Raw genomic sequence first — 27,079 nt, 5'->3', positions numbered from 1 at the left:
CTTCTAGGATCTAAAGATTAAAAAAGCTGCTTCATAAATAAAACTTATAGAGGGGGAAAGGAGGGACTAACTATTGAGCTACTATTGATATTTTCCAGACAGCCTTCTCGACACCCATCATTCCACTAAATCCTCACAAACATCCTCGAAGGTAGGCATTACTAACTCCACCTTACAGATGCAGAAACTGAGGCCAAGGGATGTTAAGGACTTGCCTAAGGTTACACAGATATCAGTTCATCAAATGCCAAAGTCTATCCCTTCCTGTTTAACCCACAGAGGAAGGACTAGTGAACACAATTTAGAATTCCTGAGTGACCATAACCGATCTTAGTTATGTAAATTATGTTTCTTTTCCAGATTGGACCACTTTTACAAAGTAGATGAACAAAATCTGAGATTCCTAACCAGTAGCCAATAGAGTTATTTAACTCAAGTATATTTAGCATGCTTTTTGCTGAGTTTGGGGCTTGGACTTGCAAGATTTTCATGTGACTTTGTTTGATCTCAGTCCAAAATGAAGAACTTCACTCAACTTGCAGGCTTTGGTTTTTGCCTTATGGAGAAAATGGAGACCAAGTATCTAGCAGGTTTCTTTTTTTCTTTCAAGTAGATATTATCATCTCTTTTATTGATTTTTAAAATGATTTCGACTTTTTTCACTTAAAACTTGAAACATAATTTGTGAAGTTCCACAATCCAATGCCCATTTCTATTTTACTGAAGACTTTCCTAAACCAAGCAAGAAATGTGAAGTACATATATGTTACATTTCATTGCATGACCTTTATATATTCACATTTGCATTAGTTCATTGAATTTTACTGTAAGAAAAATTCGAGTGCATACAAAAAAGCTCTAGATATTCTGACTGGCAGTAAAATCAGTAGACTACCAGACCTACTGAAATCTGCTGGAGAAGTTTCAAAGTAGCAATACAAATGGTGTACATTAGAGGAAAAAAAGCGATCTTTTCCCTTCCAGTTTTAGAACATGCACTTTGGAGATAACAGGCTAAAAGACTACAAATGAGGTGTTTAAAATGCACATAAACTCAATAGAAGATTTAAATCGCATTCATTTTGTTTTTATTCTAGAAATTAAGAGAGTATTTTTCCATTACCTTTAAAAATGAGCACAGTTCACTTTCTTTGATGCATTAGGATGCAGACTTCGCTCCAGGGCTCTCAAAAATTAAAGTAGCCATATTAAAACCCTTTGGGGTGGTTTATATATAATCCCAGTTCCATTCTATAATTTGAAGGGTGGGGTGAATTTGATTTTTTGTAGGCCCATTTCAGCAGCATCTTTCTTTGCAGGCAACTCCTGGAAAGGAGAGATGCGGTCTTAAATTGGCAAAGGTCTCTACACAACTTGCTCTGGAAGGGTCCGTCTAATGTGGTATCTATTGTTCTAAAAAGCGTGGAAATAAAGTCGACTAGTCCCTTTTTTTCCTTTTCTTCCGTAGTTCTACACTCATCTGTTTTAACATTTCCTGCGCCCCCGCTAAATCCGCTAAACTGGGTGTTGTCAGCGATACAAAATTCTTGCTTTCTAGGAGACCGCAGGGGACGTGTTGGGGAAAAGGGGCCACCTGTGAATCTGGGGAAGTCGAGGACGCTCAGGATGGCGCGGTCCAACTGTGCAGGGGCCTTCAACCCCACGAAGGGCTGACACAAGCGTCCCGGAACGAGGGAGGAAGAGCAACTTGCTGAGAAAAAGTAGGCTCTGGCCAAATCCCGCGGGAACTGCCCTGCCCTCCGGCGGCGTGCCCTGCCCTCCGGCGGCGTTCCCTCCCCCACCTTGGTTGCCAAGGAGACCCGAGTTCTGGGCCGGCGGACTGCTACAGGCAGGGGAGGCCTACCTTTCCGCGGCCTGAGTCGACTGGTTCACCAGCCTCGCGCTCCACCGTGCTCCGGCGCCGCGTCCGTCACCGGCGACAGCGCACGGGCGGGCGAAGCCCTGAGGCGAGTCCTCCCTCCGGGAACCGGAGCGAAGCGAGTGCCGGGGTCGCGACCCCCCTGCCCCGACCCTGGCGGGTGGGAGAGGCTCATTTGAACCAAACTGCCGGCGCGGGTCGCCGCCTCAGCCCCGCAGTCCCGGGGCTCCCGAGGGCGCTGTTTCAGGCCCCAGCCACAGGTGCCCGAAGTGCTGCGGCTGCAGCGTCTCTGTCCCCAAAGCCCCGGGGAACCTCCGCCCTCTGGGGTGAGGGAGGACTCGCGGGAGCCAGTGAAAGGAGCGCCCGAGGGGCCGCAGACGCTCCCAAACGGGCCTCGGTAAAAGTCTCGTCGCTTCGGAGGCGATTCGGAGCCGTCTCCACCCCTCTCCCTTTGTGAGTGTGTGGAGGTTTCGTTGGGACTTGCCCGGCTCGAAGTATGGGATACTCGGGTCGGCCAGTAAATGCCACCTCTTGGTCTTTAGGGCCACACAAGGTGGGCCACCAAGTGTGGTCCTGCAGAAATAGTGATTTACCGAGATAATCTTTTCTTTTCAGAGACGATGCTTCAGGTACAAGGAAAACCATTTCCTGGGACATCTGAATTGTAATTCAAGCTTGAGTTACTGACGACAGTGAAGGGGCAAACATGCTTAACTCCGCCAGTGAAGTGGAGTTTTCGGAAGAAAAAACTACCGAGGAGATCTCCCAACTCTCTTCTCTGGCACTGTCAGGGGACACAGCGTACAGCGAAAAAACCTCAACTGGTTTGCCCGAAAAAACTGGCTATCCGGACTCCGTTTACATTATGGCAGCGAACATTTTTCAGGGCATTCGATTCGAAAAGTCACCAGAGAAAGTCTTAATAAAGTATGGGAATGAGCCCCTGCCGTCCTCCACCGTGTCTGAGGATGAATCCTTTCAGCGTTTGTCCTATGAGCTGGCTTTCAGTGCCCTGAAGTGTGAGTAGCACCAGTTTTGGCAGTCAGCACTAACGGAAAATAATGAGAGAATTTGTGGAGTGCAGTCCCCCTTCCTGCCCCCTCATGCACACACCAGGTTTTGTTTTTAGGCTTATGAATATCTTTGGTCAGTTGCAAATGTGCAAGCATTAGGAGAGTTTCCCTGTACAACAAGCTCTTTCAGGCCAGAAACGTTTTTTTCTCTGCAGATTTCCTTGTGCCTAGAACCGCGCCTTGTCCTTAGATGGATCAAAATTAAATCAAGTTAAGATGATCCGATTCACTGCCATTCGCTTTAATTTTGGAAGCTTGTAAATTTATTTTTTCAAATTTTTGTAAAAGTCCCCTTTCTAACTTGCCGCCAGGATTTGAGGTGTAATGTTGCAGATTCCCTCAATGGTGGGTAATGATCAACTTCTGAGTATGGAGTTGACTCCAGTACAGAATCAAATATTTTTACTGTGAGAGCAGTCAAAGGGCCTGGAGACATGTTTCTGTACTAGCTATAAACTATAATACAATAGAAACTATAAAGTTTATATTGGTTTGTGTACTGAGTATTCCAAAAGAAGTTACAGAAATGTTTGGAGTATTGGCAGCCTGGCTGAAATGATGAGCTTCCTAAAGAGATACCCAGAAAGGGCATCACTCATTTGCATGTAGTTGCGTAGTGTTAGTACTTACTGGGCCTTGTACATCCTTGCACAGAGGCAGTTAACAATTGTTCAGTGAATTAAAATGTCCCATTAATTACTCAGATACGAATGTATATTTTTGGTTGTCTGCAGACATGAGGTAGCTCAACTCTGAAGCCAGGAATTTGCCATCACAGAGAAAAATTTATATGATGTTAAGAGGCAACTACTCTTTGGCTTTCGTTTCTTTATTTTCTTCTTGTGATCGTTTTTTTTTTTCTTTTCAAATCTATCTTAGCCATTTTTCCCTCCTCCAGTTTAATCTTTCAGATTCTATTTCATCCCTTCCCTCCTCTTCCTTTTTAAAATGCAGATTTAAAGACCAACCAGAGTGTTGTACTTTAAATCATGAGTCAGGTGAACATTTGAACATTTTCTCCTTGCAACAATGAAATGCAGACTAGGCACTTATGTTGATTAGTTGATATTTAATGGTAATGCCAAAATTCTATTATAGACATTTTTTTTCCCGATAGAATATTGAATCTTACCTTTAGAAATCAATTATAAAAGCCTGAAATTATTCTTTGTAAAATTAATGCATTGACTAGATGGTCATGCTATAGTGATGTGTATGGTAGATTACCTTTTTCTTTCTCTCGATCTATATTTCTGTTTTATGAAAGGGTCTTGTGACTGACATTTTTTAATAACCCAGAAATTCCCATTTAGATAAATTACTGTCATAGGCCTTTATAAACCTACTTTTCCTTGAAATGTTCATTTTTATAAGTTCAAATTCTAAGATGAGATGGCTTTGGTTGTTTACTTGGTACAACTATTATTTTCTTCTTAATGATAATAATATCTTTAAATTATCATCTGAATAATTTCTCAATGTTCAAATGGAATAAAACTAGAATTCCTAAGTTCAGTGGGTTTCCAAGATAATTAAGAACCTGATATTTTGCTTTAAAATATTGGAGACTCTTATGCATTTCACTTTTGTCTTTTGTATTATCAGTGTTCTATTAATACTTTCACATGTAATATTTTGTAAACTCACATCTGGCTTATACAGTATAGGTTCAGGGAATCATGGTTCAGGAGAGAAAACTGAGGATTTCTTTTCTAAGGTTTTATAGGAGCAGTAAAGCTGAAAAGGTTAATGTACAGACTAAAGAGAGCTTGGGTAATGGTCTCTTTTGTTTGTGAATTTGTGAACAGATAATTGGATCATATTACCATATATTTTTAAGGAAGTATAAAGAAAAAAATCTATACAAATGTTAAGTGTATTTTTTTGGTTGTGTTTTATGTTTTCCAGTTTTATTATTTGCCCTTTTGTTGATGTCCTTTGTGTATAAGGTCTTTCAAAGCAGAGAGTGTATTTTTCTGATTAATCTTTTAAAGGTTTAAAGGGCACAGAATCATGTTTGTTGAAATGACCACCACTAGTCTCACTCTGCTAAATAACCGCAAGGTCAATTTTCTGCTAAAGAAGGTAATGAAGAGTAACCTATTCCTATTAAGTTTGACTTATGTCAAAGAAGTAGAGTACTAGCAGCTAATTTATTTTTTAAAAGTATCTCTGGATGTTTCAAGGACTATTAAATATTAAAACAGAAGAAAAACTGGCAAAACGATTTCTTAAAAAGTAAATTAATGAACAACCCATTAAGAAAAAAATTGAAGAAAGAGATGTTCCTGAAATTGTTGATCTTATTCCTGGCTTAATTCTTTCTCCAGCCTCTCTAGTTGTAAATAGTATTTGATGACCTCTCAGTCCGAGGAACTGGCTGTGGCATTAACTCGGTCATTTCAAAATCATGTAACCTGTCAGTGAAAAACCTAGCAAATACTTAATATATGGTCTGGTTATGGCTTTGGGAATAAGTATGTGTAGTCAGGGATCCCCAAGACCACCCTCAGGTTCCATGATTCACTAGAAGGACTCACAGAACTCAGTAAAGCTGTTACACTCATGGTTACAGTTTATTACAATGAAAGGATAAAGATTAAGATCAGCACTGGAAAAATATACACAGGACAAAGTCCAGAAGAGACCAGGTACAGCTTTCTATTGTCCCTTCTCAAAGGAGTCTTACAGACGGTGCTTAATTCTCCCAGCAACAATGTATGACAACATCTATGAAGGTTGTCAAAGTTTCCCTCCTTCCACAGATACAAAAACCCCATGTACCTATATTTATAATTACAAGAGGGCCTTGGCATTCTTTTTTTTTTTACTGAAGTATAGTTGATTTACAATATTCTGTTAGTTTCAGGTTACAGCTAAGTGATTCAGTTATTTTTTTTTTCAGATTATATACCATTACAGGTTATTACAAGATATTGAATATAGTTTCCTGTGCTATACAGTAAATCTTTGTTGCTTATCTATTTTATGCATAGTAGTTTGTACCTGTTAATCCCATACTCCTAATTTGTCCCTCCTTTTCCCCGTTTTCCCTTTAGTAATCATAAGTTTGTTTTCTATGTCTGTGAGTCTGTTTCTGTTTTATATATAGATTCATTTGTATTGTTTTTAGATTCCACGTATAAGTGATATCAGATAGTATTTGTCTTTTTCTGTCTGACTTAACGTCACTTAAGTACAGTGTTCTATAGGTCCATCCATGTTGCTGCAAATGGCAATATTTCATTCCTTTTTTAATGGCTGAGTAGCATCCCATTGTATATATATACCGCATCTTAAGCCAATCATCTGTTGATGGGCACTTGGGTTGTTTCCATGTCTTGGCTATTATAAATAGTGCTGCTGTGAACATTAGAGTGCGTGTATCTTTTTGAATTAGAGTTTTCATCTTTTCTGGGTATATACCCAGGAGTGGGATTGCTGGATGATATGGATCTATTTTTTGTTTTATTAAGGAACCTGCATATTGTTTTCCATAGTGGCTACAACAATATACATTCCCACCAATAGTGTACAAGGGTTCCCTTTTCTCCACACCCTCTCCAGCATTTATTGTTTGTAGACTTTTTGATGATAGTCATTCTGACTGGTGTGAGGTGATACCTCGTTGTGGCTTTGATTTGTATTTCTGTAATAATCAGTGATGTTGAGCGTCTTTTCATGTGCCTGTTGGCTATCTGTATGTCTTCTTTGGAGAAATGTCTATTTAGGTCTTCTGCCCACTTTTTGATTGGATTGTTTGTTTTTCTGGTACTGAGTTGTATGAGCTGTTTGTATATTTTGAATATGAAGCCCTTGTTGGTAGCATTGTTTACAAATATTTTCTCCCATTCCATAGGTTGTCTTTTTGTTTTGCGGATGGTTTCCTTTGCTGTTTCAAAGCTTTTAAGTTTGATTAGGTCCCATTTATTTATTTTTGCTTTTTTTTCTATTGCCTTGGGAGACTGACCTAAGAAAATATTGCTATGATTTATGTCCAAGAATGTTTTGCCTGTGTTCTCTTCTAGGAGTTTTATGGTGTCATGTCTTATATTTAGTAATATAAGCCATTTCAAACTTATTTTTATGGATGGTGTGAGGGAGTGTTGTAATTTCATTGATACAAGTAGCTGTCCAGTTTTCCCAACACCACTTGCTGAAGAGGCTGTCTTTTCTCCATTGTATATTCTTGCCTCCTTTGTCATAGATTAGTTGACCATAGGTATGTGGATTTATTTCTGGGTTCTCTATACTGTTCCATTGATCTATATGTCTGTTTTTGTGCCAGTACCACACTGTTTTGATTACTGTAGCTTTGTAGTATAGTCTAGAGTCTGGAAGGGTTATACCTCCAGCTTTGTTCTTTTGCCTTAGGATTGCTTTGGCAGTTCTGGGCCTTTTGTGGTTCCATATCCATTTTAGGATTATTTGTTCTAATTCTTGAAAAATGTCATGGGTATTTTGATAGTGATTGCATTAAATCTGTAGAGTGCTTCACTTTAGCAATATTAATTCTTCCAGTCAAAGAGCGTGGACTACCTTTCCATTTTTTTGAATCATCTTCAATTTCCTTTATCAGTGTTTTATAATTTTCAGTGTATAGGTCTTTCACCTCCTTGGTTAAGTTTATTCCTAGGGTTTTTTTTGTTTTCTTTTTGGATGCAATAAACAATATAACTTTTAAAATTTTCTCTTTCATTGTTAGTGTAAAGAAATGCAACAGATTTCTGTATATTAATCTTGTATCCTGCTGCCTTGCTGAATTCATTTATTAGTTCTAATAGTTCTTGTGTGAAGACTTTAGGATTCTCTATATAGAGTATCATGTCATCTCCAAATAGTGTAAGTTTTACCTCTTCCCTTCCAATTTGGATACCTTTTATTTCTTTTTCTTATCTGATTGTTGGGGCTTAGGACTTCCAGTACTATTTGAGTAGAAGTGGTGAGGGTGGGCATCCTTGTCTTGTTCCAGAATTTAGTGGGAAGGCATTCACTCTTGAGTATTATGTTGGCTGTGGGTTTGTCATAAATGGCTTTTATTATGTTGAGATATGTTCCCTCTATACCCACTTTGGTGAGAGTTTTTATTAGGAATAATGCCAAATTTTATGAGATGCTTTCCTGCGTCTTTTGAGATGATCTTGTGGTTTTGTCATTCCTTTTGTTAATGTGGTGTATCACATTGATTGATTTGCATATGTTGAACCATCCTTACGACCCTGGCATGAATCCCACTTGGTCATGATGTATGATCCTTTTTATGTATTGTTGTATTCAGTTTGCTAATATTTTTTTGAAGATCTCTGCATCTATATTCATTAAAGATATTGGCCTATAATTTCCTTTTCTTTGTAGTGTCTTTGTCTGGTTTTGATATCAGAGTGATGGTGGCTTCATAGAATGAATTTCACAGTGTTCCCTTCTCTTCAATTTTTTGGAATATTTTGAGAAGGATCAGTATAATTTCTTCATTGTATGTTTGGTAGAATTCCCCAGTGAAGCCGTCTGATCCTGGACTTTGTTTGCAGGGAGTTTTTTTTTTAATTACAGATTCTATTTCACGTCTGGTGATTGTTCTGTTCAAATTATCTGTTTCTTCTGGACTCAGTTCTCGCAAGTCTTATGTTTTTAGAAAATGTCCATTTCTTCTAGGTTGTCCAGTTTGTTGGCATATAACTGTTCATAGTATTCTCTTATGATTTTTTTGTATTTCTGTATCAGCTGTTACTTCTCCTCTTTCATTTCTTATTTTGTTTATTTGGGTTTTCTCTCTTTTCTTCATGTTGAACCTGGCTAGAGGTTTGTTGAATTTGTTTATCTTTCTCCAAAAAACAGCTCTTGGTTTTATTGAACTTTTCTGTTGTTTTCTATTTTACTTTATTTTATTTTTTTATTTTATTATTTTTTAAAATTTCGTTTTGGCTGTGTTGGGTCTTTGTTGTTGCGCATGGGCTTTCTCTAGTTGCAGCGAGCAGGGGCTACTCTTTGTTGTGGTGCACAGGCTTCTCATTGCGGTGGCATCTCTTGTTGCAGAGCAAGGGCTCTAGGAGCACGGGCTTCAGTAGTTACACACACGGGCTCAGTACTTGTGGCATGTGGGCCCTAGAGCACATGGGTTTCAGTAGTTGCAGCATGTGGGCTCAGTAGTTGTGGCATGCAGGCTGTAGGTCACGCAGGCTTCAGTAGTTGTGGTACACGGGCTTAGTTGCTCTGCGGCATGTGGAATCTTCCCGGACCAGGGATCAAACCCATGCCCCTGCACTGGCAGGCAGATTCTTAACCACTGTGCCACCAGGGAAGTCCCTCTGTTGTTTTCTTGATCTCTATTTATTTCTTTTCTGATCTTTATTATTTCCTTCCTTCTGATGACTTTAGGTTTTGTTTGTTCTTCTTTTTCTAATTCTTTTATGTGGTTGGTTAGGTTGTTTATTTGAGATTTTTCTTGTATCTTGAGAAAGGCCTGGATCACTGTGAATGTCCCTCTTAGATCTGCTTTGGCAGCATCCCATAGATTTTGTGAGGTTGTGTTTTCATTTTCACTTGTCTTGAGGCATTTCCTGATTTCTTCTTTGATTTCATTGTTGACCCATTCGTTTCGTAGTAGCATGTTGTTTAGTCTCCATGTGTTCATTCTTTTCCTGTTTTTCTTTCTGTGGTTGATTTCTGGTTTCATACTGTTGTGGTCAGATAAGATGCTTCAAATAATTTCTATCCTTTTAAATTTGTTGAGGCTTGTTTTATGACCTAGTATGTGGTCTGTCCTAGAGAACATTCCACGTGCCCTTGAAAAGAATCTATTTTCTGTTTTTTTTTGGATGTAGTGTTCTGTAGATATCAATTAAATTCAACTGATTGTATCATTTAGAACCTCTGTTGCCTTACTGATTTTTTGTCTGGATGATCTGTCCATTGATGTCAAAGGGGTGTTAAGGTTGGCTACTACTGTCAGTTTCTCCCTTTATGTCTGTTAGTGTTTCTTTTATATGTTTAGGTGCTGCTGTATTGGAGGATTATATGTTAATGAGCATATTATCTTCTTGTATTGATCTCTTTATCATTATATAATGCCCTTCTTTGTCTTTCTTTATGGACTTTGTTTTAAAGTCTATTTTGTCTGATGTGAATATTGCTACCCCCACTCTCTTTGTGTTTCCATTCTCATGAACTATCTATTTTCATCCCCTCACTTTCAGTCTGTGTGTCTTTCACCCTGAAGGAAGGTCTCTTATAGGCAGCACACTACGGGTTCTTGTTTTTGTTTTTGTTTCTTCATCCAGTCTGCCACGCTGTGTCTTTTGATTGGAGCATTTAGTCCATTGACATTTAAGGTAATTATTGATAGGTATGTACTTATTGCCATTTAATCCTTGTTTATCAGTTGTTTTTATAGTTCTTTATTTCTTCTTTTTGTTTTTCCTTTTGTGGTTTGATAATTTGCTTTTGTAGTATGCTTGAGTTACTTTCTTTTTGGTTCTTGTGAAACTACTGTATATTTTAAATTTGTGGTTACCATGGAGTTCAAGTATGTTAACTCACAGCTGTGTCTACTGGCTTTAAACTGATAGTCATTCAACTTCAAACACATTCTAAATGATCTATATTTTTATACTCCCCTCACCCACATTTTGTGATTTTGCTGTCCTATTTTACATCTTCATGCATATCTTTTTTATGTTAGTTGTAGTTATAATTGCTTTTATAATTTTTTGATTGTTTTTTAATCTGTGTACTGACTTAAGTGATCTTCAATCCTTTTATATATTTGCCTTTCCTATTGTGATTTTACCTTTCCTATAGTTTCTTGCTTCTTTTCTATTTAGAGAATATCCTTCAATATTTCTTTTAGGGTAGGTTTAATATTGCTGAGTTCTTTTAGTTTTTGCTTGTCTAAGACATTTTTTCTCTTCTTCTGTTCTAAATGATAATCTTGCTGGGTAGAGTATCCTAGGTTGCAGGTTTTCCTTTTCAGGACTTTGAATATATAATGCCACTCCTTTCTGGACTGTGAAGTTTTCTGCAGAGAAATCTGCTGATAGCCATATGGGGGTTCCCTTGTAACTGACTCTGTTTTTCTCTTGCTGCCTTTAGAATCCTTTCTTTATTTTTAAATTTGTCATTTTAGGGAATTCCCTGGTGGTCCAGTGGTTAGGACTTGGCACTTTCACTGCTGTGGCCCGGGTTTGATCCCTGGTCAGGGAACTGAGATCCTGCAAGCTGTGTGGTGTGACCAAATAAAATAAAATAAAATAAATTTGTCGTTTTAATTATGATATGTCTTGGTGTGGGTCTCTTTGGGTTCATCTTGTTTGGGACCTTCTGTGCTTCCTGTACCTGATATCTGTTTCCTTGTTTAGGTTTGGGAAGTTTTCAGCCATAATTTCTTCAACTACACTTTCGATTCTCTTTCTCTTTCCCTTCTGGAACACCTATTATGCATCGGTTGGCACGTTTTGTATTATCTCATAAATCTCGTATGTCGCTATCATTTTTTTTTCATTGTCTTTCTGTCTGCTCTTCTGATTTAGTGATTTCCATTATGCTCTCTTCCAGGTCACTTATTCATTCTTCTGTGGCATTTAGTCTGCTCTTCATTGCTTCTAGATTGGTTTTTAATCTCAGCAATTGAATTGTCTATTTTTGATTGGTTCATCTTTATAGCTTCTAGTTCCTCATTACAGTGATGTGCATTTCTATCGATACTCTTTCTTAATTCAGTTAGAATTTTTATTGTCTCCTTTTTGAACTCAGGGTCTAGTAGACTAGTGAGCTCTGTTTTATTATTTGTTCTTCCAGGGGATTTCTCTTGTTCTTTTAATTGGGAGTAGTTCCTCTGCTTTTTTGTTTTACTTAACTTTCTCTGTCTCTATGAATTTAGGAGGAACAGTTATCTACGGTGGCCTTGAAGGGTGTTTTTATGTGGGAGTGTCCCTGCGTAGATTGTGTGTGTCCAGTGTTTTTGGCGCAGTGGCTGGTTTTGGTATAGACTTCAGGGTGTGCTGGCCATTATCCCCTTGATGGGAGTGTGGCTGGTATTCTGGTGTCCAGATCCTGTACTGGATGTGAGGCAGGGCTTTCTCTCTGCTCCGTGGCTGTCACTGCCCTGTCAGGGGCAGGGTCTGCTCCCCAGTTGTTGGGGTAGAAGGCTTGAGGGTTGGGTTCAGTCGGACTCCATTGCCCTTGAGTACATGCTGTGCCCCAAAGGAGGTGATTTCTGAAGCAAGTGACGCCCACACGGTCACAGAGCACCTATGTGCTGCCTGTGTAGGCATCCATAGTTCCACTCAGAAGCAGCCCAGGGTTGTGTCCTTTTCTCTGTTGTGTTTGTCTCAGATCTAGGTAAAGGCTATGGTGTGGAGTAGGCTGGGGCTGAGGGTCGGGGTGTTGTGGCTGCAGGAATTGAGGTGGCTGTGCTGCTGCCTGAGGTCTGGGCTGCCTCTGTGGCAGACTCCCAGGACCTGTCTGCCCTATATCTAGCGCTGAGCTGCGGTGTGGTGTGGGCAGACTGGGGTATTCTTGCTAGGAGACTAACCACTGCTACTCCTGAGCTTGCTGACAGTGGTTGTCACCATTCCACCCAGACCACGCCCCAGGACCTCCCAGCCATCTCTGCGGTAGCTAGATTGAGTTCTCTCCTAGGGCCTATATGCCCAAGATTCAGCACTTGGCCACTGCAGGCTCCTGTGGTGCTGCCTCACATGCATGCTGACAGTGGCCTCTGCAGCTCCACCCGGATCACAACCCAGGTGTCCTGGTCTGTCTCTATGCAGCTACACTGAGTCTCTGCCCAGATTTCATGCCAGGCTGTGGTGTGGACTGAATGGGGCCAGGGTGTTCGCCCCTTTGGATTGGGAAGTGGGGCAAGGCGGCAGTTGCCAGTGCAAGGCTCTCTGTGCCCTGGTTGTCAGCAAGCCAGCATGTGGTCACTCCTCACGAGTAGAGCCTAGGCTTCTCCAGCCCTCTGTCTGTCCCAGTGGATTTCTCAGCAGACAAGGGGGCCTGTCTCCTCTGCTCAGGACCCCAGGACTAGTATGCCCAGATTGTGGTTCGACCTGCTTACTCCCCAGGGCGAGAGTCCACCTGTGTGGACCTTCTCTTCCTTACAGAGGTCCCTCCTGGGGGCTCAGTTCCCAACCTGATGCTTTTTTTTTTTTTCTGTCCCTGCCTGGTTACGTGGAGCTGTTTCTTGCTGCCTTGGTTCTTCTGCCAGTTTCCAGTTAGTTTTCCCTGAAAATTGTTCCACATGTAGAAGTAATTTTGAACTGTTTATTGGGAGAGGTGAGCTCCACATCTTCCTACTCCACCTTCTTGATCCCCCTCAGCCTTGGCATCCTTGAAATGAAAGTTCTGGAAGTGAATTATATAAAGTGGATCATTTGAAGGAAACTCTATGAACACAATAAAAATAGAGAAGGAGAACCTAGGGGAGAGTCAAAAGAAGAAATACCTTCCATCTTTCTTCCAGAACAGGAGGGATGATCAGACAGACTGTGTGAGTTTTAGGGGTCCAATAAATAGCACTCCTCCTTTTACACTTGAGTTTGGAACCCATGGAGAGAAAAAAAAAAAAGATGTCCGGGGACATGGCTTTAGATCTTCAGTCAAGCAGGCTTGCAAATACTTTATTCCTGAATTAGAACTTCCCATCTAATCCAGACACAGCTGAAGAATTGCAGATCCCTCCACCCAACTCATGCAAGGCGCATGGCAAAGAGCAGTCTGCAATGCATGCCCACCTCCTGCAGAAACACTGGCAGACAAAGACTGGAAGGGGGAGGGAGTGATATATGCCCCTGTTCATTCTTCCAAATTCACTAATTAAATAAGCTCAATTTTCTTTTCACATGGAGTGATGAGTAAGGGGTAGGGAGAGAGTCCAAGGGTGTTTCTCTAGGGAAGGCCTTCTGCATTGGAAACATGAGGAATGAGGATTGAGAGTTCCCTTCAACAGACTAAAGAGAAGAGGCTTTAATTAGTGGGGCACTAGGGATAATTGGAGCTATTGTGCTGAACTAGGATAGGTAAGGTTTGCCATCTTCAAATAAGTCCTGATAACCCACGTCAGTCATTAGCAGTGTGTTTTATTTAGCCAGTATGGTTTGTTGTAAGAGTGAGTAGATGATAGGCAGCATAATGCGGTGAGGAGCGTGCACTTGGGGGCCGGACTGCCCGAGTTTGAGTCCCTGATCTGACTCTTGCTGTGTGACTATGAAAATACTACTTAACCAGTCAGTGCCTCATTTCCTACTCTATAAAATGGGATAATGATGGTACCTAATTCATAGGGTTGTTGTGAGGGTTAAATGAATTAATATATGGAAAGCGTTTAGAACAGTGTCTAGCACATAGAAAGCACTATCTAGAGTATACATAATTAATGTTGATATTGCTATGTGAGAATGTTCTGTAAACTATAGATATATAAAGGCAATGCATTCTGCACAGTATTAGAGACAGCCCAGAGATTGTCAGTTTTGACAAGAGCCCTAGGAAAAAAATGCAGTGTTGGCAAAATCATGTTCTGTCTTCTTTTCCTTCGTTCTACTGCTCCTATTTTTAGGAGTCCAGCAACTCCATTGCTCAAAGTTCTACAGCCTATGCAGGTGTGCTATCTTAGAAGTCCTTCATTCTTATGACGAGTATATTTTCTGTGACAAAAATTGGGACTCATGCTGAGAAACTGTGAAGTAGATAGGAATTGGTTTGCGAGTACTAAGGGTGTGAAACTGTAAACTTCATTTTCCTTGTAAGTGAAATGGGGATATTGCCTTGTACAGTACAGCCACAATTGGTGGCTAAAATATGGGTAATGATACCTGAAATATTTCCTATGAAAATTGGAGTCTGTGCTCCCAAGTTTGTCAATTCTTTTTAGTTTTCCCATCCCCCAGATAAAAACTGAAATTCAGTGTGTATTGTGTATATAGGAGGTGTTCCATAAATGTTGAATGAATTGATGCTGTCTTAGCTTCCTGTTAACTGATTAAAGCATTTGTTATATGATATATAAAGTTAAGTAGTTATAACAAAAGAACATTCCTGTGCCCTGTGGAGGTTTTAAAATGTGTTCATGTGTTTTCATTTAGTACCTCTGCAATTACCCCTCTTCCTGGAATGCTCTCTTCTTCCGGATCTTTACATGGCTAACTCCTTGTCATTTGGGACTTAGATTAAATGTCATCTTATCAATGTCATCACTAGTGAGTTCTACCAAATATTTAAGTAAGAAATAACACCAATTTAACACAAACTCTTCCAGAGTTTAAACCCTGATACCAACATTGACAAAGATATTATGAAAAGAAAATTATAGACCAATATCCTTCATGAACATAAACATAGAACAAAAATCTATGTTTATTAAAGCATTTGTTATGTGAGATATATATATATATATAGTTAAGTAGTTATAACAAAAAGAGCACTCATGTGCCCTGTATAATAAAATATTAGCAAATTGAATCCAACAATATCCAACATAAAGAGGATAAGACATTATAAATTAGATCCTCTGTAATGTTTTTCAAGCGATATAAATTAAAGGTTGGAATTCCTTTATTACTACTTTAGCTATTCAGATAATGCTCCTTTGACTGATTCCATGTGGAGCCTGAGTCACAGGGGTCCAGGATTCATAAAGATTACAAATATTTCATCATGTCATTGTAATTTGAGTCTTTATCAAGAATTAGGTGTGTTTTAGATACGAAAGTAAAAGTATTTTATAGCATTGTCCAAAGTGTATTTTGATTCCAAGGTTTTCATTTTCAGCTTTGGAATTTTCAGTAACAGACATTTTCCTTGTCTTGTAGTTCAAGATATTTTGGAAACTATATTAATAGACAGCTATATCTTCCCAAGCACCACAATAGTAAGTGTATAACTTTTATATAATTACCTGTCTCGTGGTTGTTATTTAGAAAGTACTAAAAAGCCTTCAGATTTAAATAACTAGTTTGTTTAATGCTGAGACTTCTTCAAAACACATCCTTAACTCTCATACTTCTAAGGCTTCTAATATAGATCCTACTCCTTTCATTTTGATGAATCTGCCAAAAATTGTCCTTTTTGAAAGGTTTATTTTTCATTGGATTTTTTTTCTAGTTTGCAGTCCCTCTTGTATTTATGTATGTATGTATTTATTTATTTATTTTTGGCTGTGTTGGGTCTTCGTTGCTGTGCACGAGCTTTCTCTAGTTGTGGTGAGCGGGGACTACTCTTCGTTGCGGTGCGTGGGCTTCTCATTACGGTGGCTTCTCTTGTTGCAGAGCACGGGCTCTAGGAGTGCGTGCTTTAGCAGTTGTGGCGCACGGGCTTAGTTGCTCCGCGGCATGTGGGATCTCCCCGGACCAAGGCTCAACCTGTGTCCCCTGCATTGGCAGGCGGATTCTTAACCACTGTGCTACCAGGGAGGTTCCTTTGCAGTCCTCTTCTATCTCCCAATTCAACCAGACTATGTAAAAGTAGTCATATTTTTATGACTGCTCTCTTATGAAAAACAATGGAATGGAAAATATTGCTATTAGATATTGTTTGTATGCTTTTCTTTGTGTGTGTTTCCCCTTGGTAGCCAGATCATTTGAACAGTCTTATCATTGTGATGCTGTATGATTTCCAAGATAGAAAATTTCAAGCTCGTCTCCTTTCTGATAATGAAGAGTCTATAGCGGAAGTTCTAGAAGTAGAGAACCTTCTTAACAGGTAATTGTAAAGGTGAAAACAATGTTTTATATGAAATCATTATTGGTATTTTCACTGGTGAAGTTGTATACAATATGATGTGTAGATAAGTATTAAAATTTTATAGAGAAAAAATATAAAAGTTCTTAAGTTTCTTGAGTTCCTTTACAAACAAATCTTGAACAGGGTAAATATTCTGCTTAAATTCAAGTTGTTTTTCAAAGCTTGAATTGTAAGATCCAACTTGTAAGTATTTGGAAAATGGTGAAAAATTCCTGACAATTTTTAGCACGTACTTAAGTTACACTTCATTTGAAACAGCTATTATTTGTTTACCTGGCTTTGTTTATAGCTCTTTAAAAAAATCTAACATGTATCAAACAAGAAAATTCCAACAGTAGATAAGAACCTATCACTCTTCCAAGTTGAAAAAAAAATCTGCAACTTCATGTTAGTAGTTAAGAACAAAACTAACATGTTTTAAATTTGTTTTCCTTTTATCCTAAATATCAGCAGAATCCTAGTATGGGGATAATAATAGCATCTACCTAAAAAGGTCGTTGGGAGAAGTAATTAAACTAATGCATGTAAAATGCTGAGCTTAGAGTCAGACACTTAGTAGATGGTCAATCAGTGTTAAATGCTAATGTTGTTAGGGCTTTTGTTATTATATCGTTGAACCTTAATAGAAAGCACAATATAGCAACAACAGCAATCTTGTAGGAAGATTTTTACCAGGTGAATAATCTGAAACAGTTGTCATATCTCATTTTATATTATTATGGGAAACTCAAGCAGTTTCACTTACAGTATTGAAGGTTGAGACCAGAGGACTCACATAATGGAGTTATAGTAATAACTTACCTTTATTGAACACTTAATATGTATCAATCACTGTTATAAGAAACTCTTTACATAACAACTCTTTGAGGTAGATATTGTTACCAACCTGTATTTTTACACATGGGAAAACTGAGGCACAGACATGTTAAAGGACCCTGCCTAATGCCATAGAGCTAGAAACGGGAGTAGCCAGAATACACATTCAGGAATGCTGACTCTAGAGCCCAGGATTTAACCATTTATATGCTACTACTCCTTCCACTTAAGATAGTGAGTGGTGGCTAAAGTACTCTAGAAGATGAAAGATATGACATAGTCATATCTCATGTCACTTGTAGCCATGAGAAATTTAGAGATGGAGGAAAGCAAAAGCAATCAGATGTATGTACCCTCTGCGTTAGATAAGTAAGGATCTTGCCCCTGATTACTGCAGAGGTTTCTGGGCAACTACTTCACCCCCCATACCAGTACCGGGCAACCTGCCTCTGAGGACGGGCACCCACGATGGGTGCAGATACATCAGAGAAAGGTTGGTGGGGCAGTATGCTGTGGGACAGGCTCTGAGTTTCAGCTTTCCTGAGCTGCTCTCAGTTTCTGTTTGACTTAGTCAGGACTCAGGAGATGTTCATGGAAGTCTCAACTTAGTCTCAGTGAGCATAATGGGAGCTGAGGTTAGGAAAGCCACAGGGCTCCAACCAAGTAAGAAAGACCAGACTATGGTTTCATGAGCAGCAGATTTTTAGCTGAGAATGTTAGCAAGCCAGGCAGGAAATAGGACAAGCAAAGGCCATGGCTTAGGAGGCCAGAGGAACCAGAAGATACTACTGTCTAAGGTTCCTGATTCTCCAGATATTTCCCTTTCCCCATAATACATACCATGCTACCTCTTGCCTTGACACCCATCTGGTTCCATTCTTGTCAGTGCAAGAAACTGTCAGTGCAGTTTTTCCCCCTACCCAAACCAATAGAGCTTCATGTAATGCAGGTCTTATTCCCACATTAATAAGTTATTTCATACCCAATTCATGCTATACTCAATTCATAATATGCTATAGGAGAAATGCGTGTATTTAGTGATTGAATTGCAGAGAACAGTAGTGCAGTATACTTATATAAAGATAACACTGAAAAAATACATGTATAATGATAAAGATAATGCTGAGAAAATACATGTATAAAGATAACACTAAAGGGTTTTAATCAGGAGTCTCAGCTTTCAAGTAATAGAAGCCATCTTCAGTTAGCCTGAGCAAAATGGAAAATGTTCTTATAAAGATATTGGAGGGCTTCCCTGGTGGCGCAGTGGTTGAGAATCTGCCTGCCAATGCAGGGGACACGGGTTCGAGCCCTGGTCTGGGAAGATCCCACATGACGCGGAGTAACTGGGCCCGTGAGCCACAGCTACTGAGCCTGCGCGTCTGGAGCCCGTGCTCCGCAACAAGAGAGGCCGCGATAGTGAGAGGCCCGCGCACCGCGATGAAGAGTGGCCCCCACTTGCCGCAACTACAGAAAGCCCTCGCACAGAAACGAAGACCCAACACAGCCATAAATCAATCAATCAATCAATCAATAAATAAATAAATTAAAAAAAAAAAAGATATTGGAATGTCTCATGCAACTCAGAGACTCAGGAATAGGGTGAAAGCAGGAACTGGAAAGATGTCAGGACCTTCTTTACCTCTGCTGCTTTGTCTCTTTATCTTTTTAACTCTGCTTCTTTCTTAATATCTGCTTCATTCTTTTTTTCTCTGCAGATCTGCCTTCTCTGCTTCTCTAGTCTACATGGAGAAAGCCCTACTATTGCACTCCAGGTCTTGAGCTTACTTGTTACAGTTGTATGTTAGTTTCTTCACTTAGACTAACTTATTGTCTCTAACCCCAATTCTAAATTATAATCCCTCCCCTGGGAATTTGATTGGCTCCATGTAGGTCAGGTGCATTCCCCTGGGCCAATCCCCCATAGCCAATGGAGCAGAATTCTGAACTGAGACAGAATGGTAGCAGCCAACCTCTGTAGATCATCTGTGGCTTGGGGCTGGGCACTGTTGTCCCCAGGGAAATAGAATCATTGTAAGCTTGAAGTATACTTTAGTTATGTTTCTACCAAGAAGACGAAGACTAATTTTAAGAGGTGATAGAAGTAATTATTTAGCAAGAAATTGAATGAGAATTATTTCCTCCTTATGAAAATTGTGTTTGATCTTTGTTGTTATTGTCTCTTCCAGAGATCCTTGTGTTTTATCGCTCTATATACCAACTTGTATCTTTTTTTGAATTTTCTTTTATTTATTTTTTTATACAGCAGGTTCTTATTAGTCCAACTTGTTCTTTTTATTCATTTGTTCATAGCTTTAGAGATATAATCCAAGATGACACCTATTATCATTTTTGACATATGCAAGGTCTTTAAGAACTCATTCCTTGTACAAAATGCAACTATATTTTAAATACTATGTGACTGGGTTAAATAAAAGGAGACCACAGCTTCTTCCTTTCTTACTCCCCCCTGCCTTACACTAGCCCAAGAATCTGATTCTGCCAAATAATTTGTTGGGCTTTGGTGAGGCAGAATTGGAGAATGGGCAGTGAAAGAGTAGAGAGGCAGAAGAGAGGAAAAACTTAGTAGTCCATCCTCCCAAACCACCCAAAACTGTCCTGAAACCTTCCCCATTACAATTAAGGCACCACCAGCTTCTTAGATATCATCCTTGATTCCTCCTTCCTCCCCTCCCCAGTGCCCATACCACACCTAATACCTCAAGTTCTGTAATTCCAATTGGGAAACATATGCTGAATGTGTCTACTTGTTTCCATTTCCACTCCTACTGTCCAAATCCAAGCCACTATAATGTGTCACTTGGACTACTGCAATAGTAGTCCTCCTTCCCTGCCTGTAACTCTTACTTTTTCACAGTCTGTTCCACATGGCAGGTAAAGTGATATTTTAAAAAAGTGATTATGTAGTCATGACAGAGTATCTAGGATCAAACTATATTCCTCCTGTAAACAACTAGATGGACAAATTATATGAGGCAAAGATTTTGGACATTAGACAAAAAGCAGCACAGAATTTTGATCCTTGAGAGAATGAAAACAAATGAGGTGAGCCCTAGAATAGTCCTGGCTATATGCCTACAGGTACTTTCCAACTGCAGTGCAGGAAGGAGCATCTCAAGAGGAAAACTGTAGTCTTACTAAATTAAAAAAACAGAGATCAGAGTTTTGGGATGAGCATCTGAAATGATCATTTTTTTCTCCTTTATTCTACTAATGTGGTAAGGTAATTCACATTGAATGATTTATGAATGTTAAAACCAACCATGGATTTTTGGGATAAATCACATTTGCTTGGATATATCCCTTTTCTTCTATTCCTCAGTTTTCTCATTCACATAATGCTCCAGGGTTTCTCATTTGCTGAAATGCTCCCTAAACACTTGTTCATGGGTTTTTGTCTCTCATATTCTCACCACCCCTTCTTTGGAAACTCTTAGCCCATTTCACTTACTTAGTGAATATTCTGAAACAGTTGTCAGTATGATGTCTGATTTTATCTTTGTATGGGAAATTCAAGCAGTTCACTGAAGATTATCCTTTGGCATTAAGAAAATATTCAATTTATATTTAAACAGAACTATATTTCTTTTGTGTTAGGCATTACTAATGGCACTCCAAAACTTGAGATATTTTGGGAATTCCCTGGCAGTCCAGTGGTTAGGACTCGGCACTTTCACTGCGGAGGGCCTGGATTCAATCCCTGGTCAGGGAACTAAGATTCCACAAGCCATGTGGTGTGGCCAAAACAAAACAAAACAAAAACAAAAAGCAAAACAAACCAACAACAACAAAAAAAACTTGAAATATTTTGTTCATTGTTAGATAAAATTTCTGAAAATTTGAAGCCAAAAAGGAGTAAAACCTCTTTTGTATTAGGTAGGATTCTTTTTTGACAACACACGGGACTCCAACTCAAACTAGATGAGACAAAAGAGAAATTTTATTATAAGGTATCACACGGAAGAATTGAACAATGAGACTTGCAGGAAAGACATTGATGTGGCTATGCTTCTACTAACTAAATCCTGTGGCTCAAGTATCATCAGGACTCTCTTCGACTCTAGTCTCTGCCTCTTTGTGTGCTTTACCTTCATTCTTGGATCTTTTTTTCTGTTCATAGAATAGGAAACTTGGCTGCTGACTACTCAGGAGCTTTACATTGTACACAGCACAAAAACTAGAAAGACTGGCTTGACTCAGTTGCTACACACAAAAATTCGCTTGACTCTGGTTTGGGTCAAGTGGTCACCCGCTCCCAATCAACTGTAGTCAGGGAGACAGAGTCAGTTAGGAACACCTCCCAAGAAAATTATATGAATGGAGGGAGGAGAGGAACATTTTTCGGAAGGGGGGAAGTTTCTATTCCCAGAAGGGAAGTGGTGCTTAGAATAGAAACCTGTAGGTTTCTGCTGTAAATGAAAACATTGCGCTGTAAATATGCTTTGCTGTTTAACATCTCCATTTTTTACGGTACTCTGCCCTCTGTCTGTATGTCTTTTCTCTTCTTGTGGTCTGGAAAATTCTTGCTCCTCCTTTAATAGTTCAGGTTTCTTCTCTTGGAAGTCCCCTTAGGCTGATTTTGTTCTTCTTCCAATACATTTACTCTCTTCTTTATCTATGTATCTTATAACATTAACCATGTTGAGCTGTAATTATTTGTTTATATGTCTGTTTTACCACCTAATTGTAAATTACTTAAGGGTAGGAACTATCTTTTAATCTTTATAGCTCAGGTCTGATAACAGTACTTGATTAATACTAGTAATAAAAGAATAAGCATATTGGACTTCCCTGGTGGTCCAGTGGTAAAGAATCCGCCTTCCACTGCAGGGGACATGGGTTCAATCCCTGGTCGGGGAACTAAGATCCCACATGCCGCGGGGCAACTAAGCCCGCGCGCCACAACTAAAGAGCCCACACACTCTGGAGCCCACACGCCACAACTAGAGAAGAGAAAACCCGCATGCCACAACTAGAGAGAAGCCCACACGCCGCAACAAAAGATCCCGCATGCCTTAATGCAGATCCCGTGTGCCTCAACTAAGACCTGACACAGCCAAAAAAAAAAAAAGAATAAGCATATTAATCATTATCATTTCTTGAATAACTTAACTTTAAATACATTCAGAAGTATCTTTGCAACCATTCTATAAGTTAGATACTACTTCTTAATTCCTAGAGCTTAGAGAAGCTAAGTAACTTGTCTAAAGTCACATAGCTAGTAATTAGTGGAACCAGAATCTGAACCCAGGTAATCTGATTGCAGAGTCCAAACCATACTGGCTGGAGAGACAGAGGAACAGCAAAGTAGAGAAAGAGGGGAATGGATGTGGCATGTAAGCAAGAGTGGCAAATAGCTCAGTGTGTGACTAGAGGTAGATTTATGGATGGGAGTGGTGAGAATTGAGAAAGGAAGAGTTGGTTCAGGTTAAATTATTAATATCCTTGTGTGTCCTGATAGAGAGTTTGGATTCTGGCCTGTAGCTAATGGGTTCATTTAAGATTTAAGCTTAAGAATTATATAACTACAATTTAACATACAGAAAGAAAGCTCTGGCTACATGTATAACAGGGATGCTGATAAAAAGATAATTAAGCAACTCTCTGCCATAACACAAATTGTAGCAGGAGTTGGAGTTCTGGATCAAGAATGTTGGGAAAGGCTGTTTTTGCTTCCATTTTCATCACTGCAGTCTACCTTAAAGCTATGGAAGTTTTTTTAGTAATCACAGGATATTTTATTTTTGGAAGTGATATATCTGGTTATCCTAATAGCATTTGGATTTGGTCTTTGTCCTCAATCTGATACTGTATGTTTATGTAAGAATCTTTATAACTGTACATATACTTCAAGTTATTTTTTATATGATTAAATTATATTAAAATTCACAGTCCAAAATGTTTGCTATCTGGGTTTTGGAAAATCTTTTCTCCCTATACTCCCTGTATATACACAACACATACATTTTTCTAGGCTTCATATCTCTGATCTTTATATTTAATGATTGAATAATTGTCAGTAGCATTTATTATGGTAAATTTGAACTACGTAGGTATTTGGAAGGACTGTTTAGTCAAAAATAGTCTGTTCTCAGAAACATCTCAGTTTATAATATAGAACAGTAACTCATCCCCTTTATATTAATTTATTCTTCGATGTGCATTAATATATAATTATTTTTAATGTCCCTTGCTGTAGCTCTATGACATTAGGACATAGCACTACACAAATCTAATTCTTTTTTTAAATTAAATTAAATTTATTTATTTGGTTGCACTGGGTCTTAGTTGCAGCACACAGACTCCTTAGTTGTGGCATGTGAACACTTAGTTGTGGCATGCATGTAGGATCTAGTTCCCTGACCAGAGGTTGAACCTGGGCCCCCTGCATTGGCAGCGCGGAGTCTTACCCACTGTGCCACCAGGGAAGTTCCCACAAATCTAATTCTATGATAGCCCCAGAAGGCTTAATGTTTGATAACTCTTCCCTCTCCCCGCCGCCACAAGTGCCCCGTGTTCTCATCCTCCCTCCCTCCCTCCCTCTCTCCCTTCCCCTCCACCCCCTGCTCTTGCTCTCTGTCTCTATCTCTATCTTATTAAGCTTTCTGCAGCCACATACACCACTCTCAAGGAACTTGACTTTTTGTGGCATCTCTTCCTCATTTCTCATTCAAGGTTATCCTTGTGGTTAATTATTCAATTAGATTCCTATTGTGAAAATGCTATGAATATAGCTAGGTCAAGAGTAAGTCCTGTATTCTCATTTATTAAAAATTTGGGCTATGACATTAAAAAAAAATCATTGGGTCTTCATGGTTATGCTAACCAGTTCTTGTTTTTCTTTTCTGTTATTTGGAACTTTGAGGTATGGGATAGTCAGAACTGGGAAGGACTTGATACAGATTCATGAAAGTTCCTTAATCTTATCAAGAGTACACTGTTGCCATCTCTGATAATAATAACTGACCTATAATGAGTGCCTGCCATGTGCTAGGCACTGTGCTAAGTATTTTACACACATGATATTAATCACCACATTAATTGCAAGGTGAGCTGATCACATTTTACAGATGAGAAAACTGAGGCTGATGAGCGATTCAGTATCACACCTGAGGTCACACAGCTAGTAAGTGACAGAGCCTGAATTTAACTTCAAGTTTGTCTGACTCTAAATCCTACACCTTTTTCACTACATAAAATTTGTCTCTCAGCCAGCAATTGTTTTAAATATTTGAGGAGATACACAACTATACAGAGACATCAAAAACTGAAAAAAAGAAGCAGGATTATTGGATTTCCATTTTTAAATATGGCAAATTTTAGTTTTAGACTTCAAAAATTTGAAATAGAATTATAGAAGTATTTGTTAAAATTCTAAATCTAATTGTTAATGTTTCTAGTGGAAAACTGATAGTCTTGTCTTCAATGCAGTACTTAACCAAGAATGGATTTTCTATTTCTAGTTTTAAGACAAAATTGGCTGCGGCATTGGCAAGATGTCGAATCAAACATGATGCCCTTTCAATTTACCACATTCTTCCAGAAACAGTTAGGAACCAGGAAATAAGGGCCTCAACTTTGCCACTTTATGCTTGGATAAATACTTGTAAAATCAGGTAAGATTTCTAATCAAATTCTTTATTTAAGTCACTTGCCTTTCAAAATAATGTCATAAGAAATATTACCTTTTTAATGGATGGGGGGCTCATCTGGGGGAGTGATTGGGGAATCATAGTTTAGTTCAGGATTTTATCACCAGATTACCGAAAGTAATTACATAAATGTGTTAACTTTTTTGTCTCTGTTTTTCATCTTATTGTTGGCTAAAATTATAAGTTCCATTAGATGCAATATATGCAGTGATATTTTTATTTATTGTAGGAAAAAGATTCTAGTGTTAAATACACTTTTGATGTATTATATTTGTAATTAAACCCTAATGTTATATATTTACAGCCCTGAAGAAGTTTATCATAGTTTGAAGAAAAAAGGCTATAATAAAGTCAAATCTGTGTTGCATATTGATAATAAAGTCTTTGCTGTGGATCAACATTGCTATGATGTCTTAATTTTTCCATCTCATCTTAAAAGTGATCTTCTAAATATAGATCTTTTCAAAGATTATAAACTTGTATTTCAGGTAAACTAACACTTACTTTCATTGTGATTCTCAATAATCCTGCTCACCCAGAGAATTCCTCCACTTAAAAATAAAACCTAACAAATTGGCTATATTTTGTATAGGTTATCAAGGAGGTTTATAAGGCCTAATTTTCACCTTGAATAAAATTAATACCCCTACAATCCGTTTTCATTTTATACTTTGGCATCTTTGCCCCATGTGAAGTGGGCATATTGTAAAGAACATATTCTCCTTCCTAGACACCATAGATGGGGGAACTCTTATTGCCTACAGCTAAAAGGCTATATTTTTCTCCCCCAAGGGAGGATTCAAGAAAAGGCACAATGATTCCTTTTCTTCTTTCCATTTCTGGGGAAGATGCTAGTGCCATCCTGCATTTGAAAATGCAATGTGTAATACTTTCCCATTATCTCTTTACTATATTCCTACAGCTTTGATTTGTAAGATGTATATATATAAACGGCTATCAATGCAGGAAGAGAATGTGAGGTATAATGTGGTTTCAATAGAATGAAAAATTAAAAGAAATCAGGTTAAATTAATTTTTATGTCCTTAGATTCCAGTTCTTGCCTCAAATTCACCTTGGTTTTGTAAGGTTTATCCCTTCAAAGTACCTGCATTCTTGGGCAGAGTCTCTTGGCCTTATTTTGTTGTGACACCTTATTGAGCACTGAGATCAGTTGCAGAAACTCATCTGTCCAGCCCCCTTTTATAAGCTTGTCAACCATCTTACTTTTAATCTCTGTGAGGTAGCAGCCATTTAGATGACAGTGTAATGGGGAAGAAAGAATGGCAGTAGCAAATGGGTGCATTTTCATGAAGGCTTAAGAATGGGAGCTAAGGGAGGACATCAGTAATCTGTTAATCACATTTTGGGGATTTTGGCATTGCCTTATCACTGTATAAAAGTTAAATGATAAACAGTCATAATTTAGGCTAAACAAAGTTAGGGTATTGTTTTAAATCAGTTTATATCAGTTATCTTTGTTAAGTTTATATTTTAACATATGTTAAGATGTTTTAAACTCGAATGCATTAGGTATCTCTTCGGAATTTCTGCCTATACTTTGTTTTACCTAAGGCAAAAAGAAATCAGTATATGCTTCTAGTCAAACCCTTCGAAATTCTAATTGTACCATTATCTTGCAGGACAAATCTCGAAGTCTCGCTGTCCATTCTGTAAAGGCTTTATTAAATATGGATGATGATATCTTAATGGTCAATTCAGGTTCGTGGTACACAGTTGCCCATATGTCAATCTTAACAAATAATAATACCTCAAAAATATTTGTGTGTGGAGTACAATCACAAGCTAAGGATCCTGACCTGAAGAACCTTTTCACAAAAATGGGATGTAAAAGTATGTACAAATATTTATTTGTTTGGTGGTAATGTTCTGTAAGATT

The 27,079-nt window shown here is 38.7% G+C and overlaps 1 protein-coding gene across 1 annotated transcript in view; it reads left to right on the top strand.

Moving 5' to 3' along the window:
- The first annotated feature begins 1,843 nt into the window (after positions 1-1,843).
- Positions 1,844-27,079, top strand: part of NSUN7 (NOP2/Sun RNA methyltransferase family member 7) — a 60,245-nt gene continuing 35,009 nt past the window's right edge. Inside the window, exons 1-7 of the mRNA XM_068543064.1 lie at positions 1,844-1,967; positions 2,495-2,898; positions 15,762-15,820; positions 16,520-16,650; positions 24,993-25,145; positions 25,486-25,669; positions 26,823-27,033. Of these exons, the coding sequence (XP_068399165.1) occupies positions 2,586-2,898; positions 15,762-15,820; positions 16,520-16,650; positions 24,993-25,145; positions 25,486-25,669; positions 26,823-27,033 (1,051 nt within the window). The 5' untranslated portion in view covers positions 1,844-1,967; positions 2,495-2,585. The remainder of the gene's footprint in view (positions 1,968-2,494; positions 2,899-15,761; positions 15,821-16,519; positions 16,651-24,992; positions 25,146-25,485; positions 25,670-26,822; positions 27,034-27,079) is intronic.

This window comes from Eschrichtius robustus, chromosome 4 (genome assembly GCF_028021215.1).
Source record: "Eschrichtius robustus isolate mEscRob2 chromosome 4, mEscRob2.pri, whole genome shotgun sequence".
Taxonomy (NCBI): domain Eukaryota; kingdom Metazoa; phylum Chordata; class Mammalia; order Artiodactyla; family Eschrichtiidae; genus Eschrichtius; species Eschrichtius robustus.
Note: the sequence above shows the minus strand (reverse complement) of the source record. Positions and strands in the feature narration are given on the sequence as shown.